At 43.4% G+C, this 16,252-nt stretch overlaps 1 protein-coding gene and 1 long non-coding RNA gene across 4 annotated transcripts in view; one reads left to right on the top strand and one right to left on the bottom strand.

The window, feature by feature from the left end:
* The first annotated feature begins 1,197 nt into the window (after positions 1-1,197).
* The window catches only part of LOC118214870, an 82,678-nt gene continuing 67,623 nt past the window's right edge, over positions 1,198-16,252 (top strand). For 2 of the 3 annotated variants that reach the window (XR_004762702.1, XR_004762703.1), the window contains exons 1-2: positions 1,198-1,315; positions 2,402-2,537. This is a non-coding gene — a long non-coding RNA (uncharacterized LOC118214870). The remainder of the gene's footprint in view (positions 1,316-2,401; positions 2,538-16,252) is intronic. The other variant, XR_004762701.1, reaches the window with a different exon arrangement.
* zgc:113516 (uncharacterized protein LOC541449 homolog) overlaps positions 12,271-16,252 on the bottom strand; it is a 51,186-nt gene continuing 47,204 nt past the window's right edge. Inside the window, exon 8 of the mRNA XM_035395143.1 lies at positions 12,271-12,426. Coding sequence (XP_035251034.1) covers positions 12,354-12,426 — 73 coding nt within the window. The 3' untranslated portion in view covers positions 12,271-12,353. The remainder of the gene's footprint in view (positions 12,427-16,252) is intronic.

The following is a 16,252-nucleotide window of genomic DNA, read 5'->3' as shown; positions in this document are numbered from 1 at the left end:
CAAAGACAAAACACCAGTTGAGTGACACATTCAGGTGTATTTAGACACCTTAGCTTTGTGTACAAATTCTTTGGCCTGTTTTCCCACAGGATCAATTATTGACATTGTATTGTATCACCATCAAAAATATGTATATACATATGTACATATATACACCTGTCCAGTCGACGGAACATGGCAGGGGAGGGTTCTTTTTTTGGGGGGGAGAGGGTAGGTATGTGTTACTGCCTGTTTAAGCTCATTTTACCTCAAGAATACCCTCCTTTCCCTAAAAAAACAAAAACATCAACAAAAACCCGTCTCACCATCACTCCATCTTTTGTACTGCTGTTGACACTTACAAATTAAAGAGAAATTTTGTTTTAAGATCTGACCCTTTTGTGTTCTTGTACATGCGTTATTTTCATTGTGTTGTGTTAACTTTAAATACAGGAGCCTATCGTTTAAAAACTGGCTGGATCAGAACTTAAACAGGAAGGATTATTTTCCTTTCATAAAACAATATCTGCCAGAAAGAAAGTAACTCAAACGGGGACACACAAATAACTTTTAAATGGCATTCTGATTCGGATCTGAATGCATTTTCTGTTGAGGCTCAAAACTTTTATTGTTTTGCAGAAAGATTCACTCACAAACTACTTATTCAATTAGTAGAATTTTTATTTTAACTAAGGTAAAAAAATGATGTAATTGCGGAATCACAGCTGAACTTACGTATTGAAATGCGAATATTTAAATAACCATTACTTTTTCGTCATTTGTATGAATATTACATTTACGGTCTTCTCCATATGATTTGTATAGGCAAGATGCAAATTTGTCGGGACACTGGTGAGTGACCAAGGTCATTATAAGCACGAATTCTGTACAACTTTAAGATTCTCAAAAATAACATTGAAAGGGTCACTGCAACACCTGACGCCAAGCAATGCGGGAGGCGTGGCTATGTATATTATAATTTAGGGGACATATTTAGCTAATTTATGCGATTGGTCTGGATTTATATACGAAAATATATAATGCGAACTGCCAATAATACGGAGCAGGGGATATTAGTATTTATTTAATAGTATCGTGGCAATTGGTTTAAAAAAAAGTGTTGAACCTTGAAATCAATTTCTCCGCAGCTCCCTTTTCCACGTGACCAATTAGTTAAGTTCCTCGTGCAGCAGCTGACGTCAACTTTAATTTGTCCGTTTGAGACGCGTCATATATACGGTCCGTTTTCATGATTAATTGTTTGTACGTCTGCTCGAGTGTACTTTTCAGTATTGCAAACATAATAATAAAACCACAACTGTATGTATTTTTCCAGGTAAATATACTAATAGACTACGTAGTGTTTTTGTTTTTACCTTGAATGTAAATTAGTGTGTGTGTCCGCTGTTGTTACGCGTTTTGAATTGTAGCTAGTCTACCTTAGCTAATGACGACGAATATTCTCTTTGTACAACAGCGGCAGTGGTGTAAACTGCACAGAGACTGACAAAATAAATATAACTGGAAGATTCATATTTGCAACACCTTAAAAGTAAGCCGTTGCCTTGAAGTTTTAATAATGAGAAACGAACTACCCTTAAAGGAAACTCAGTGTAGATTTTAGGCTATCACTAAACTGGGTTTGCACTAAAGAAACTTTAAATTAGAGACAGATTAGCCCCACTCCAACGCATTCTCCTATTTTTAAAGGTAATTGAACTACCGCAGCAAATCGTTAGTCGACGTTACCAATTCAGATAGCGAGCAATTGTAACCTACATTAGCTAGGGGAAAAGAGAAATTATACTCCTAATAGGCTATGAATGAAACCCATTTACCACGGGTGGATAAACAGTATGAAGCTAATACTTTCGCTGCTTCAGAGTCTGACTTTCAGGTAGTACAGCAGCAGGTGAAAAGTAAATATGTAGTTCCCCAAACCCGTTTCTTTCTTATACGAGCTGATCTTCTGTGTTCAGTTTCTTTCATTTTGATGACTCATGTTTAATCGTGGAGAAAAAGAGACGAGATGTTAGTTTCCAAACAGCCGTATCCACGGCGCCTTAATGCAATCGTTGTAAGACTAATATAGCCTATTTAAAAATGACACACACACGCATATATAAGGCAGTGCTACTATGAATTAAGTATTAAATCCCTTTAAATTTAATGGAGTTCCTTTAGATTTAACGGGTTGAAGCATCGTAACGTTGTGAAATTATCTGTATCCTAGCCTCCATTGCTTCAGCGACTTTTGCACCTTCAGACTCACCTGTGACTACCCAGAAAGTGTATCGTCTGGTACATGGCCAACCTCACCGTCTTGACTTTATGGCCGTTGTACTAGCTTTACTATATTGTTCCGTTTTAACGGAAATAAAACTTTAATTTTAAATGTATTTTTCTCTTACTGTGTGTTCAGCTCGGTGAACGTGATTGAAGGCACTGCGGGAGATGTAGTCCTTTGGCCTGCGCCCACCCGCCGCACATCCCCGAGACTGTCCGTCTTGGAATCGCCGCTTCGGCTGAGCAGCGCAGAGACACGGCGCGTGCAAGAGGTAAGTACTCAGGGGCCTACGCCCACTGAGTCTTCTCTCCGCCGGGCGGCCACCGTGGCCAGGACATGTGGTACTGTAAAGCCTTGTTGGAAATAAATCGCTGTATGCTGCAAGCGTTTATTCATCTGTCGGACTCCTGCCAACTGTCTCCTCTCTGCTGGCACAGGTTGCCGCTGTCGTTCACTCACAAAGAGCTGAGATCCCCTGGTTTAATACTGTTTAAATATCGCGCAGATGAGTGGCGCTATTCCAGTGTTCCAGTTCGCTATTCGTACAGTTAAGAACTGAGGGGTTTTTGGTCTGTGATTGTTCTAAGTGTGCTCTAAACCACCGCACCATAAACCGAAATTAAACGACCGACTCAAGCCAAGGACAATTATATGAAAAAAACTGAGTTCCAGCAGTGTGTGTGGGCGCGCGCACGAAATAAAATGCTGCTTTGGGACAGCTGCTTTTAAACAGCCTCTAACCAGTTTAACATCAGAGCAGAGAATAATAGAATATATAGGCTGATACACTTTTTATCCCCAGAGGGAAAAACTACCTTGTCACCAACAGCACGCGTAAAATACACAAACCAAGCAGTTAATACAGATATAAAATATAAATAACATGTATATATATTCATATAAATATTCTGGGTATGTTGACAGTCACCCCGTTGAACAGTTGCGTTTATGGATGGATTTTGAATTTGCCGGAATGACGGGATGCTGCCTGCCTGTCCTCTCCTGCTGTGTGCTGCCGCGCGTACAGTATGACAAATGATCAAGAATAAAAGAAGTGCGTAAAGGGACTGTGGAGGCCTGTTGGAAAGCCATCTTAACGTGAGTTTTGTTCTTTCCATCAATCATTTGTATTCCCCTGCGTGCTGCACGCGGTGAGCTCGCGCGCTCGTTCCTTTGGAGAGCACGTGAAAAAGCTGCACTTAAACTTAAACAGTGCGAATAACGGGCGCCCGTGTTAGCTCCTCCAGCTTGGCGTCCTCGCGCCGGGTGGAAAATTAGACACATGCTGCTGCACCGTAAATCTTATTATAATTCACAAGGCTAGCATCACCGAGAGGAACGCTGTGTGTGTGTATGTGTGTGTGCGTATCTGCGTGCGCCTGCCTGCATACGCGTGCAGTGTGCCAGTGCCATATTAATCACATGAAATAAATTATAGTAATTTACACTTCTGTCTCCGCCTCCTCTTTATGGTTTAACATGTTTTACTGTCTGTGCCGTGCGAAAGGTGGGTGGGAGACTGCGTAAGGTCGGAGAGTGATGAAGCACAAATTGAGTGGACTGTTTCGGTCGAGCTGTCACAGTGGGAGTGCAGCGATGTGGCGTTTTAAGCGAAAGTGATTAATACTGGTTAGCTGTGCTGTGCGCCAGCGACCGAAGCTGCTATTGCACGACCCCGATGACTAGACATATCGGAGGAGTCCCGCGGAGCAGTATTTTTCTGTTCTGGATATCTGCCTGTGTTTGAGACCTTCCAGAATACGTTCGGCGCGTGCGGCCCACCGTCGTCATCTTCAGCCGTGTTGCCATTTGAGTTCCTCGTCAGATGCGAGTCGTAGCTTTATTGTTTAGCGTTGTGCTGTAGAAGGGGGTTCCTTTAGACGACTGGCCTGTGTGGCAGTATAAAATAGCATTTCCATCGACTGACTATTTTCCACTTATTTATAACCCAGAGGCCTCTGTTCTAAAAAGAATGTTCACATCGGAATAGCTGCTGAAGTGCTCTGATGCAACAGCCTGCTTCAGGGACAGCTATCGCTAAAAACATAGCATCATACAGTATATATATACTTACGAGAAAAAGGCATTGTACATTGAGCAACACGTTTTGTTTTGTTTTTTGAAGCTGAAGTTGGGGAAATGTATTTCTTTAGTTTCTAAATTTATGGAGTGAGTGTATTGCGGTTCGTCTGAATAATGTGTTGGTAATGTTCACGGATATAATACTGATCCAAATGCTTAAATGATTGAAGTTGTTGGTATGTTTTTAAATCTCCATTTTTCTGAAGCTTTATCATGAATTGTGCAGCAGTGTGTGAAATATTTATGACTGTATATCCTCTCTGAGTCTGTGCACATCGGGGCTGTTTGTGTGATTTCTGAGTTATGCACGAAGGCCTATGTTTGTTGATATTCCAGAAGCCTGATTCCAAACACAAAAGCTCAGTGACCTCACTGGACGTCCGGTGGGAGGCGGGTGTGCGTCTCGTGAGGGCCAGGTGCTCACACCGCCCCTGAGCCCTGCGTGCGCACCTTTATCCCCAAACCGTGCATGTGCTCCGTTACCCCTGAGTGTGCGGCGTTACCTTTGTGTGTGCATAGTTACCCCCTCAGTCTCATGTACACACTGTCACTGAGCCCTGTGGGTGCAGCGTGTCCTCTGAGCCCGGCGTGGGGATCTCGCGCTCGTGCACACACACACACGGTACGTGAGGCTGGCAGGGGCCCAGAGCGATTTTGTGCTCCGCGGAGGTGAAGGACTGGAGGAATGTGGCCACTCTCACAGATGGTTTTAAATGGATTAGTGTGGAATATGAGCTTCCAGGAGGCCTGTCTCTGTGCCAGCTTCCTCAGCCCACACGCGCTCACGCCTTCCCAAAGTCCTGCAAGGTTAAACTCAACTTTATTATACACAGGCACCGGCTGATTTACTCCTGCCCCTCCCCCCATCACACCCCTCCAACACCACCCCTCCCACGTGTGTGTGTGTTCCTGAGCGTGGTGGATACTGACTTCCTGTGTTTGGACGGGTACCTCTGTCATTCCCACTGTTTTATTAAAGCCCGGACATTCCAACGTTTCACTTTCAATTTTGTTTTCCAAACCCATGACCCCCCCCCCTCCCCCCCCCCCCCCCCCCACCCTGCCCCCCTGGGTCGTGTCCTGTTGTAAAACGTGGCCTCTGTCATGAGCTGTTAGGCTGTTATTTTCACACAATTTTTTAAGATTGAGCAGGTCAGAGCCCCTGGGCTTCGGGGGTTGGGGGGGGGGGGCGGCATCATCTCTTCCTCCTTGATCTCCAGCCTTTTAAAAAACGGTGATTGTGGAGCTCTGACAGATTTGGTCCACACTGAAATGGCAGCCATGATGTTTTGGCCTGTGTTTAACTTTCCCCTCATCTCATCTGTGGCCTGGCATGGGTGCCCGTCCTGAAGCGGTCACTCAGAGAGGGAAGCAGGGAAAAGAAAACGAGGGAGAGAGTTGGGAGGGGAGAGGGAAGAAGGGAAGGGAGGGGAGAGGGAAGAAGGGAAGAGGAGGAAGGAGAGTTGGAAGGAGCGAGGGGTAAGGGAAGAGGGGAAGGAGGAGAGAATGAAAGAGAAGAGGAAAGAGGGAAGGAGAGAGGAGAGAAGATCAGGAGCGGAGACGTGCATGATGTGGTGCGTAGCCCATAGGAGAAGGAGGAAAAACTCTAGAAGGGCCTCAAAATGCCCAGGGTGGAGTTACCGTGGGAACGCAATGGGACAGACCCAAATGGTGTTCTGGGTTGAACTTGTCACTTGTTTGTGCTTAGTTGTGAAGAATGCCTGAAAGACCTGCTTTTTTTTGTCAGCCAGCTGGGATGCTTTGGTAGATTTTTTCAACGGAAGGATGTTTTTAAAAAAATAATAATTAAAAGACATCCTGTGACTGCGGCCATGAGCTCCCATCCTAAAATTGGGCTCCAAAAAAATGGATGACGTGCGGGGTGACAATGGAATGCAGTGAATGAGTTTGGCTGTGGGGGGGTTAAAAGGGGGGGGGGGCAGGTTGTAGCAGGGGGATGTATGCAGTAAACTGGCTCTGTTCAGGAGAACGCCCTTCGTTTTATGTTCTTTTTTAAGTGAGTGGAAGGAAATTTGATGTAATGCAACCTTCCCAGGATTCCAAACGTACATAAAACAGTAAATTGCTCTCGCGGAGAAGTAATGTGTGGAAATGGGGGGGAGGAGGAGGAGGAGGAGGAGGAGGAGAGGGAGGGGAGCAGCAGCAGCAGGAGTGGGTGAGAGTGTGGAGCTGGGGAGACGGGGGGGGGGGGGGGTGTGGGGGAGAGAGTGACATCACTGGGATGGGGGTGGGTGGTGGTGGGTAGGGGGTGTGAAACTTTAGGGGGGTGGCTGCTGATCAGACACAGGCTTGCCGGTTGCCTTTCATACATTAGCCCCCTACAGGCTGCTGTTGGTACAGCAGCTTTTGGCACAGAGCCCTGGTTATTTATTCTGAAGAAGAGGCTGTGCGTTTGCGTACGTGTATGCATGCGTGCGTCTGCCTCGCTCTCCTGTTAGTATAACGGGTGAGGAGCTGGTCTTGCAACCTAAAGGTCGCAGGTTCGTTTCCTGGGTAGGACACCACTGCCGTTGTACCCTTGAGCAAGGTCCTTAACCTGCATTGCTTCAGTATACATCCAGCTGTGCAAATGGATACAATGGAAATGCTGTGTGAAAAGTTGTGTAAGCCACTCTGGATAAGAGCGTCTGCTGAACGCCTGTGATGTGATGTAAAAGTTTAAGCTGAGCCAATCAGAAGCAGCGCTGAATGCCCCGTGCAGGCCCGGCGGTTATGACGTTCTGATAGGCCGCTGGCTGTGTGACACGCCGGCTCCTGGTCAGTGCCCTGGGTCGCTGGATCACTTCCGCAGCGTAAACATCTCGTTTACACAGAACCCCTCTGCCCCACGCTGACATGTATTACTCGGGTTTTCGATGCGGACGGCAAAATAAACTTTTGAAAGTGAATCTCAGCGGGGCGTAAATTCAGAAAGTGATTTTTTTTTTAATGTATCGATTCAGCGCCGCTGCACTGCCTGCATTTTTCTGCGTAAAAGTTAATGGATGTTTTAAAAAATTTCACCTCTTTGGCTTTTTGAAGATTTTTAAATCCCCCCCCCCCCTTTTTTTTTTCTTCTTTCCAATTTGGAATGCTGTGTGCAGTTCTCTCTGTTCCCCTGTGTGCAGTTCTCTCTGCTCTCCTGTGTGCAGTTCTCTCTGCTCTCCTGTGTGCAGTTCTCTCTGCTCTCCTGTATGCAGTTCTCTCTGTTCCCCTGTGTGCAGTTCTCTCTCTCTGTTCCCCTGTGTGCAGTTCTCTCTCTCTGTTCCCCTGTGTGCAGTTCTCTCTCTCTGTTCCCCTGTGTGCAGTTCTCTCTGCTCTCCTGTGTGCAGTTCTCTCTCTCTCTGCTCTCCTATGTGCAGTTCTCTCTGTTCCCCTGTGTGCAGTTCTCTCTCCCTGCTCCCCTGTGTGCAGTTCTCTCTCTCTCTCTCTCTCTCTCTCTCTCTCTCTGTTCTCCTATATGCAGTTCTCTCTCTCCCTGCTCTCCTGTGTGCAGTTCTGTCTCTGTATTCCCCTGTGTGCAGTTCTCTCTGTTCTCCTATGTGCAGTTCTCTCTCTCTGTTCTCCTGTGTGCAGTTCTCTCTCTCTCTCTCTGCTCTCCTGTGTGCAGTTCTCTCTGCTCTCCTGTGTGCAGTTCTCTCTGTTCCCCTGTGTGTAGTTCTCTCTCTGCTCTCCTGTGTGCAGTTCTCTCTCTCTCTCTCTGTTCTCCTATGTGCAGTTCTCTCTCTCTCTGTTCTCCTATGTGCAGTTCTCTCTCTCTCTGTTCTCCTATGTGCAGTTCTCTCTCTCTCTGTTCTCCTACGTGCAGTTCTCTCTCCCTGCCCTCCTGTGTGTTTGAGTGGGCAGCACATGACGTCTGAACTCCTCTGCACGCAGCGCGATGCTCCCTGCAGCTGCTCCCCTTAAACATGAAACAGTGCTCTGTGCTGTAGGTGAGGAAAGCTCTGAGATCCCGCACACGTATCCAATTATCGGGCTGCTGCCAAACACGCTGCCCGCACCTGTTGCGGCGCGGATCAGAACATCTGTTCTGCGGCACTGCGCGCACACTCTCTGGAAACCAGACTTAAAATGCCGAAATCCTAGAGTTCGACAGAAGACCGCATCCCAAGGCTTCCCCTCTGCTTCTCCAGTCTTCATATTTCATATGGCCTACGTTCTTTTTTTCTCACCACAATACTGAAAATAAGTTTCCATTCAAAGTGCGTCCCCTCGTCAAGTTTTTTTTAAAATTGGATAATCACTGCTTTGTGAAAGAAAAAATGCGATACTGTCAAATATATGTAATCTCTTCTTGGCGAAGAGTGGAGGAACAATGCATGGTAAATGATGCCGTGAGGATCAGAAACAGTCTGTTTTGTGCAGACACGGAGAGGAAAGGCCATTGTGTTTAAGGGGAATAAGGGGGTATACTGCTCATTGTGTTTTAGGGGAGTAGGGGGGTATACTGCTCATTGTGTTTTAGGGGAATAAGGGAGTATACTGCTCATTGTGTTTTAGGGGAATAAGGTGGTATACTGCTCATTGTGTTTTAGGGGAATAAGGTGGTATACTGCTCATTGTGTTTTAGGGGAATAATGGGGTATACTGCTCATTGTGTTTTAGGGGAATAAGGGGGTATACTGCTCATTGTGTTTTAGGGGAATAAGGGGGTATACTGCTCATTGTGTTTACAGGGAATAAGGGGGTATACTGCTCATGTGTGCAGTGTTAGCAGGCTCATTGTTCCCATTCAGGCGTACACTTTTTTGGCTATCGCTGCCTTTTCCCCACTAACCTTCTCCTTCACACCCCAGTTAAAAAGTTTGACACGCTGACAAGCTGATGTTAATTAGACGCACTTTAAAATCCTTTGTTCGCTTACTTCCGTTGCACACATCCAGAAACTGGTGGCTTTTTAAAAATCATTTGCTCCTCTTGGGTGATCTGCTTTTGAAACCAAGCTTGACCGTCCAGGCACAATTCTATTTTGTATTTCACTAATAATACTTAACTTTTCCTTTATTTTTTTTTTACCAGCACATTTGGCTCATGTTCAGGAGAATTGTAAATCATTGTTACACAGACAGACACTGTCAAACATGAAGTCTGCTCTTTGTGACATGAAAGAAAATGCTATGGCTGATTGTAGCAGTGTCATGCATCCGTTAATTAATACATTAGTGCAGCTTTATTAACATTAATATTATTAACATGCTTCTCTGTTGCTTTATTAAAAGCCTTTGTTGCAACCAGAGGGCTGTTCAGTCCCAGTATTCTATTAGAGGAAAGAACAAATACTTGTATTGTGTAATGAATTAGTGACGATTGGAAAGATCAAAACATAATTTATTAGTACTTACGAACTTGACACCAAGGTAAATCTTAGGGGATTTTACGTGGAGGACTCCAGAATATATTCTACCATTGTTTTGTGTTTAAAAAAAATAAAATAAAAAAAAGGTTTTACACAGTCCAAACTGGACCAAAATCTATCCTTTATTTTCTCTGAAGTTTTGCTGTCTCCACTGAAGCTATTACTTGGATCAGTCTTTAGAGCTGTTGCCTTTCTCCGCAAATCAGTTACTCTGCGGTATGTTAATGGGGGAGAATATTAGGATTCTCTTGATGGCCGTACAGTAAATAAAAGCTGTTTCATGTCATGAATGCTTCTGGCAATTTTTTGTACAGGGTGGGAAGGAACAGCCTTCATTTTGTAAGATAAGCCTCTGGTCCGTACTCCTTTCTGAAAAAGATTTGTACAGAATGTCTGTACTTACATCACTCTTTTTAAATTCAATTTGAAATGATTATAAGAGATTTGCATTGAAATCCAGAGAAGAAAGGTTAATGAAAAATCCCATTTTCTACTTAATTCTAAAGGCCTTGGTCTCTTTTTTTTATGTTCTGTCTTTTAATTAAATGTCATGTATTCAACAAATGATGTACCATAGAAAACGGTCAGATTGTTTGCCTTGAAGGCATAGTTGCGGCCTTGATCAGTGTAATTGTGCGGCACTGTAGTTCCAAAAGTTGTTAAGAACTGCATTGTTGTCGCAAATGTGTTCCCTCTGACATGACCTGTCATACAAAAACTGGCCCCGACACCAATCGCAATTGTACAATAGTTTAGCCTTGTCTCTCCTGTTCATTATACCAAGTACAAAACATCTGAAGGCAGTTAAATTACCCTCCACCCTGGGGTGTCACTGCCTTTCATTCTTTCGTCCAAAAAAAAAGAAGTAATATTACAATTTAAAAATGCCCCTTTAATGCAATGTTAAAAGTGTTTATTCTCTTTCCGCTCGGAAGCGGCGAAGTGCGAACATTATTAAAGTTAATGTCAGCGCTGCTATCGAGTATTGGACTGCCGATTGGTGCAAGTCACAATTTGAGGGGGTAATTCTTTCTCTGTAATATCAGTTTAAAAACAAAAGTTTTATCTATATAAATGCAAACATACAGCAATCCACATACTAAGCTGGTGATTAGTCAAAGTTATTGGGTTTTTGGAAGTCTCCTTAGGCACTGATTATCTATTTGTAACCTTGAGTTATAAAGAGAGACTGCAGTGAACCCAGGATTGCTGCCTTTTGTAAAGAGGGAGTCAATTAAAATAAAAATAGTTCCGAGAAGTTCATATTTTAAAAATCTGGTCAGTAAATTAACTTCTCATATATAGTCATAGTTCTAGATCTAGGTCATACTAGATCTAGAGAGTTTATATATTACTATTGACAGCATGGTAAGATGATCTATAAAATATTAACAATAATGAATAGAATCTTCCTTGTCAGCAAAAACAGACCCAGAAACATTTCCTCTGTATAATAAATGTCGGAGAAGCCTTTTGGACTGTTCCTTGGCTCATGTTCTTAAACCTTAAACTAAACTGTATCATAGCTTGGCCTGGATTTCTAATTGAAGTTTTAAGATGTGGGCCGAAGGGTTTGAATGTTTAAAAAAAAAAAGGGAAGGATGACATCGTGATGGAAGCTTGCTGGTTTTTCTCATCTCAGTAAAAGCGCTTTTCATTTTAGAAACGGACCTCGTGGCCACCCCGCAGTCTCAGTGCAGCAGTCACCACAGCTTCTGTTAATGTGCAATAATCATAATCGCGTCCCAAAGTGAAGTGTGGCCCGGTTGTGCCGAGAAGAGGAGCAAAGGTGATGTTTAAAGAACTGAAACCCATTCAGATGTAGATCTCAAGTCTCCAATTGGCCTCCTTAAACTTGTAATCAAATTTTTACTTTAAGACATTGATGTTGGTAAACCTGTCATTGCAATTCTGCTGCAAAGTTTTCAGGCTTCATTTCCAGTGTGTGTAGAGGGTGTAGTGTTTGAATTGACTGCTGCTATTATTATTATTATTATTATTATTATTATTATTATTATTATTATTATTAATGTGCCATTCATGCAGCAACAGATGAACTGTCTAGAGGGCCTTAACCTGATCTGCTCATTCATTTTGGAGTTTGTTTATGTAATTTCTCAGAGCTGATTCTAATTAATAAAAATAAATTGTAGCCGGTAAGATTTTAAGAATGACTTATATTAGCTTTGATAATTAGCATTTGGCCCCTTTAGGCTTTATGATCCCTCTTTGTTCCTGTAGCTTTAAACTGGCCTAAAATAAGGAAACATTTCAAGGATGCGGATTTAGGAAGTGTGCCAAATCAAGTTTTATCTTGATTTTTTTTTTTGTCCCAAGCCTATTTTAGTCATGTAGAAATACAGAAACTCACTGCTCCACAATTGTCCAGGCTATTATATTTTCAGTGTTTCTTGTATGTAAGGGAATGGGAATTGTATTTAACATTTACCATCTGTTTAATAGTGATTTAATAAATATGCTTAATCTCAGGTTATAAAAATCCTTCTGATACCTGCCATTTTGTATTAGTGTGAATTAATGTTACTGTGTCGCTTAGTAATGATGATAGGATGTATGTAATGTCTTTATTGAGCAGCTGAATAGTGGTATGACAAGGTAACACAGGGCATGGTGTCATTCCTTTTTTGATTAATCAAGAAGTTTCATAGCAAAGTACTCGTCTTTCTTCTTAAAGTAATAGTTGAATCTTGCCCGGGCGTACCTGAAATTCAAACAAAGGGAAAGTCATGAATAAAAAAACGTATCATTGTGTTGCTGTTTAATTTTCAGTAGTATAGTGTAGGTTATATTTTAAATTTACGCTTTATATTGCGCTAAACCCTGTATTTCCATCAGTACTGGTGAACATTTTAACGGTTTAGATGCCGCTACAGTTTGAAAGCTTCTGATGATCCGTGAGAGTATATTGAAGCAAGCGTGTTACCAACCAAAACACACAGTTGCACAAAATTATTTTTGTTCTCATGAAAAAGGTTTTTAAAATGACAAGCAACCGACAGGAATTTGGCCGTTGTCTAAAAAGTGTTAAAGGATTTTAAGACAGCCTGCTTGTGAGCACGCTCGTTGTGCTCTTTCTGTGTTTACGGCATTTACAGCTTAGCGTCTCGTGGGTAGGGTGAAACCGTTCCGTAGTGAAGCAACCATGGAAAATGTTTCAAAGCGCTGTACAGTGTGTAAGAGAAAGAACCTCTCCGTCTCACGGAAAGGTTATCAAAAGCCAAGCAGTGCAGGCGGCGGGGGAAAAAAAAGGTTCCTAGGAGTTCATTTGGAAATGTATTCAAAAAATCTATGCCTTAAACACCCCCCCCCTCCTCCCGCCACACTCCGCCCCCCTCACTCCCCTCACTATGAAGTATGAAGATTAGAAGTAGAGTCACAGATTTATCTGAATTATCTGTCGCCCGGTGTCAGTGATCATTGGTGTGCCACAGGCCTGTCGCGTCACGTCAAAAGAGACGAGACCTAAATGAGCGGGACACGTCCTTTCAACCCCCGCTGAAGTAGCTGTGAACTCCGCCGCCGCGCTTTGATTTAAAAAAAAAAAAAAAAAAAAAGATTAAAAAAAAAAAAAACGTACTCATTTACATAGACGTGGCATGTTGCCATGACGCTTGCATTCAGGGGCTGAACATTATTCATTTAATAACCATTATTACAAACTCCTTTCAGTAATGCCACATGAAAGTGGTTCCTTTCAGATACAAAAAGGAAGTGATTATGGGGGGAGAGAGAAAAAAGCAGAAGAAGAAAGAAAAAAAAACCGCTTGTAATTCACCGAGCGCTCGCTCACTCGTTCGGCTTTCTCTCTGGAGCTTGCGGGAACGACGACGACGTTGGCGTGCTAATAAGGTGATGAAGGGGTGGGGGGGGAAGGAGCGCAAGATGAAGGTGGGATGAAGTTAAATGTTTAGTAATGAAAGAGTAGATTGAGACTGTAGAGATGAACAGAAAGATTGAATGAGAGCAGGGAAGAAGCGAACAGGAAGCAGATGGTTGCGCGACAAGCATCTGAATACATTTAAATTTAGCGTATTGTACGACAAACATTTGAATGTATTTAAATATGGTGTGTTGTGGTGTTTCACTCCAGAACTCAGAACGCCAAGTTCAGACTGTTCACACGCACATCCTCACACACACAAACACACACGCTCACAAACACACGCACATGCTCACAAACACACGCACTCACATGCTCGCACACATGCGCACACACACACACACACTTTCTCAGTTTTAAAGTCTTGTTTCCAGGGTGTCATGAGAAGCGAGCGATGGGCCTTTTTTGGCCGATCTTTGATCTCTGCTTTATATTTAATATTTGTATGCAGAGAGAGGGCAGGCATTTGAATTTGGTGTTTATTGAATATAAAATCATGTAATTATGAGGTGCCCCATTATTGGAGTTTTATTTACAACTAAGAAAGAGGTTTACAGACAGTACCACAGGCCATTACCTTTACCAGCAAAACATTCCCCAGGTATAAGGTGTTAACCAGGTCACCCTATACTTCCACGTCAACTGTTACCTCCACACCACCTCCAGGCTCCTAGCCCAAGATCTAAAGCATCAACTCTAATAATTCACTGCCACTAAAAATAAAATTAAACCCTTTTCTTACGAGAATTCTTATGAGAATTTCTATTCTTGAATTTTAAATATAGATTCATCATATAAATATGTTCATCCATCATATGAACCTTGTGATTTCAACAGTGGCTTAGATTTGAAAGTAATTAATGTTTCCTTTGCCAAATGACCATTTAAAAAATAAAAATAATAAACAAACATTTGTAGCCTCATTTTGCTAAAAAGAAATCAAAATGGCCGCCATTTTGCAGCCGTCTGTGTTGCACAGTGTTTTCCCCGTGGTGTTAATGTGGCACTGATGTGTTAAGGTTCAAATGGGATCAGATGGACTTCACTATCCTCTTCCTGAGTAGATTTTGCGCTGACCGTTTCGTCGTGCTCCCGATTTTTTTTCCCGATGGCCCCGTAACTATGGAGAAGAAACCCTGCCTGGAGACCAAGGCCATCTCCCTGTGTTTTTTTTTTTTCTCCTTCACCGTTTCCTCTTTAGACGCTTACATACGCGTGACAGGAGTAAGCTAACGTTTGTTTGTGTGTTCGCACGGGGTCATAGGCCCTGTTGTCCACATGCATTTTTTTTTTTTTACTGCAGTTAAAGCTGCCTTTTATCAGAAGAAAGAGATCGCTAGTCGTATTTGTTTGCGGGCTGAGAGGTGCATTGTGGGATTCCGTTCCGGCAGTCCTTGAGAGAACGGCTCCCGTTTCTGAGCCGCGGTCTTCGGCTCGGAGGTGCTGAAAGGTGCGAGAAGTGAAAGGGTTTTTTTGAGGCATTGTGTTGTGTCACAGCTGCCGTACACCAACGAGGTGTGAGTGACAGCGCCCTGCCGGTGGTAACCGTGGGGACCGCGGTGCGCCGTGGCGACGTGCGGCTGCGTTCGGTCGAACGGCTCACCTTTCCGGAGAAAAGCGACCTAAACACAACCGCGAGTGGCTTTTTTTTTTTTTTTTTTTTTCACCACCGCGGAAATTCGGTCTCTCCCGTTTTTTGTGGTTAAATGGCAGCTTTTGCGGCTGTCACCTGTGCTGTTCACCTTCGCTGTAGTCGCACCTTAGGCTGTTCGCGTGGTCCTGTTTCATTATGAGTAAAACCCAGAACCCCTCCCAAATCTGGAACATAGCCTGAAGTGTAAATATATATATATATATATATATATATAAAATGAGCGGTTCTGGATTTTACTCAGGGAAGTTATCCAACTCGGTAATCCTGCTTCGTGAAATACCCCCCTGGTCATTTGTTTGAGGATTCCTCTGCATTTCAGAGTTTGAGATTTCATTTGGCACGGCTAGGATTTCTCCACTGATAAGTCAAGCGGTGCGGCGTCTCCGTTTACGTCTGTAAAAATTCTCCGCTTTTACTGAACGTGAGACGCAGCAGACGAGGACTGCAGGATGAGAGTTGTGTGTGTGTGTGTGTGTGTGCATGCGTGCGCATCACTGGACTTCCTCTCTCTCTTTCTCTCTCTCTTTTTCAGTTTTGTCTTTACACTGTGAGCGTGATATGAAATTAATACAGCCTAGATGTACCAGACCACCCCCCCCCCCCACTCCTGTAAGGGTCCTTATAGGGCTCTGGTTCTGCCTGTGCACCAGTGCAGGGCAGGAGGGAGTTTGAGATGCTCTCACCTGCTGCAAGTGCTGTTTTCTACAGATGTAGAACAAGGATCAAATTCATGCTGGTTCAGGGTAGTTTAGTGGCATCTCTCTTAAAAGGCCCTCTCTCTCTCTCTCTTACACATACCATCTCAGACACTCACGCGCACACACACACACACACACACACTCACACACACACACAGTACTAGGGCTATTTCTAGTGCTTACACACAGACTCCAGTGCTATTCAATACAATGTCACCTTGGACACACTAGCGACAGAACGGTAGCTTGGAGAAATTCGTAGACTTGTGAGAATATGTATTCTTAAAAATATATT

This window comes from Anguilla anguilla, chromosome 16, assembly GCF_013347855.1.
Source record: "Anguilla anguilla isolate fAngAng1 chromosome 16, fAngAng1.pri, whole genome shotgun sequence".
Lineage (NCBI taxonomy): Eukaryota > Metazoa > Chordata > Actinopteri > Anguilliformes > Anguillidae > Anguilla > Anguilla anguilla.
This window is presented reverse-complemented; position numbering and strand designations above follow the sequence as displayed.